The 300-nt window shown below is 42.0% G+C and overlaps 1 protein-coding gene across 1 annotated transcript in view; it reads right to left on the reverse strand.

The window, feature by feature from the left end:
• Positions 1-300, reverse strand: part of LOC119587344 (protein transport protein Sec24A-like) — a gene marked incomplete at its 5' end in the record, with an annotated part of 16,730 nt that overhangs the window by 207 nt on the left and 16,223 nt on the right. The window contains 1 exon segment of the mRNA XM_037936091.1: positions 38-41. Coding sequence (XP_037792019.1) covers positions 38-41 — 4 coding nt within the window.

The raw sequence follows: 300 nt of genomic DNA on the forward strand, positions 1-300 counted from the left end.
AAAAATTTTAAAAATCAGTAAGTAAGGGAAACTTTACCCTGCTTTTATTTGGGAAATCAAAAAGTCAAGCTTTTATAGCCACACTTTTCCCTTTCCCCTCTACGAGTCCCATGGGTTTGGTCGCATAACAGTTTGACAACAAAAATACCCCCCTTTGGGCCCAAGGTGCACTTCACCACGAGAAGCCCCCAACCAAGGGCAGGGTTTTAGTCCAGAAATGGGTCCACCAAAATGATTTTCTAAAAAAAGTTTTCCCCTTGACTGCTCGGGCCAACAGGTATAAAAATGAAGCATTTTGGA

Source organism: Penaeus monodon, chromosome 22 (assembly GCF_015228065.2).
Source record: "Penaeus monodon isolate SGIC_2016 chromosome 22, NSTDA_Pmon_1, whole genome shotgun sequence".
In the NCBI taxonomy this organism is placed as follows: domain Eukaryota; kingdom Metazoa; phylum Arthropoda; class Malacostraca; order Decapoda; family Penaeidae; genus Penaeus; species Penaeus monodon.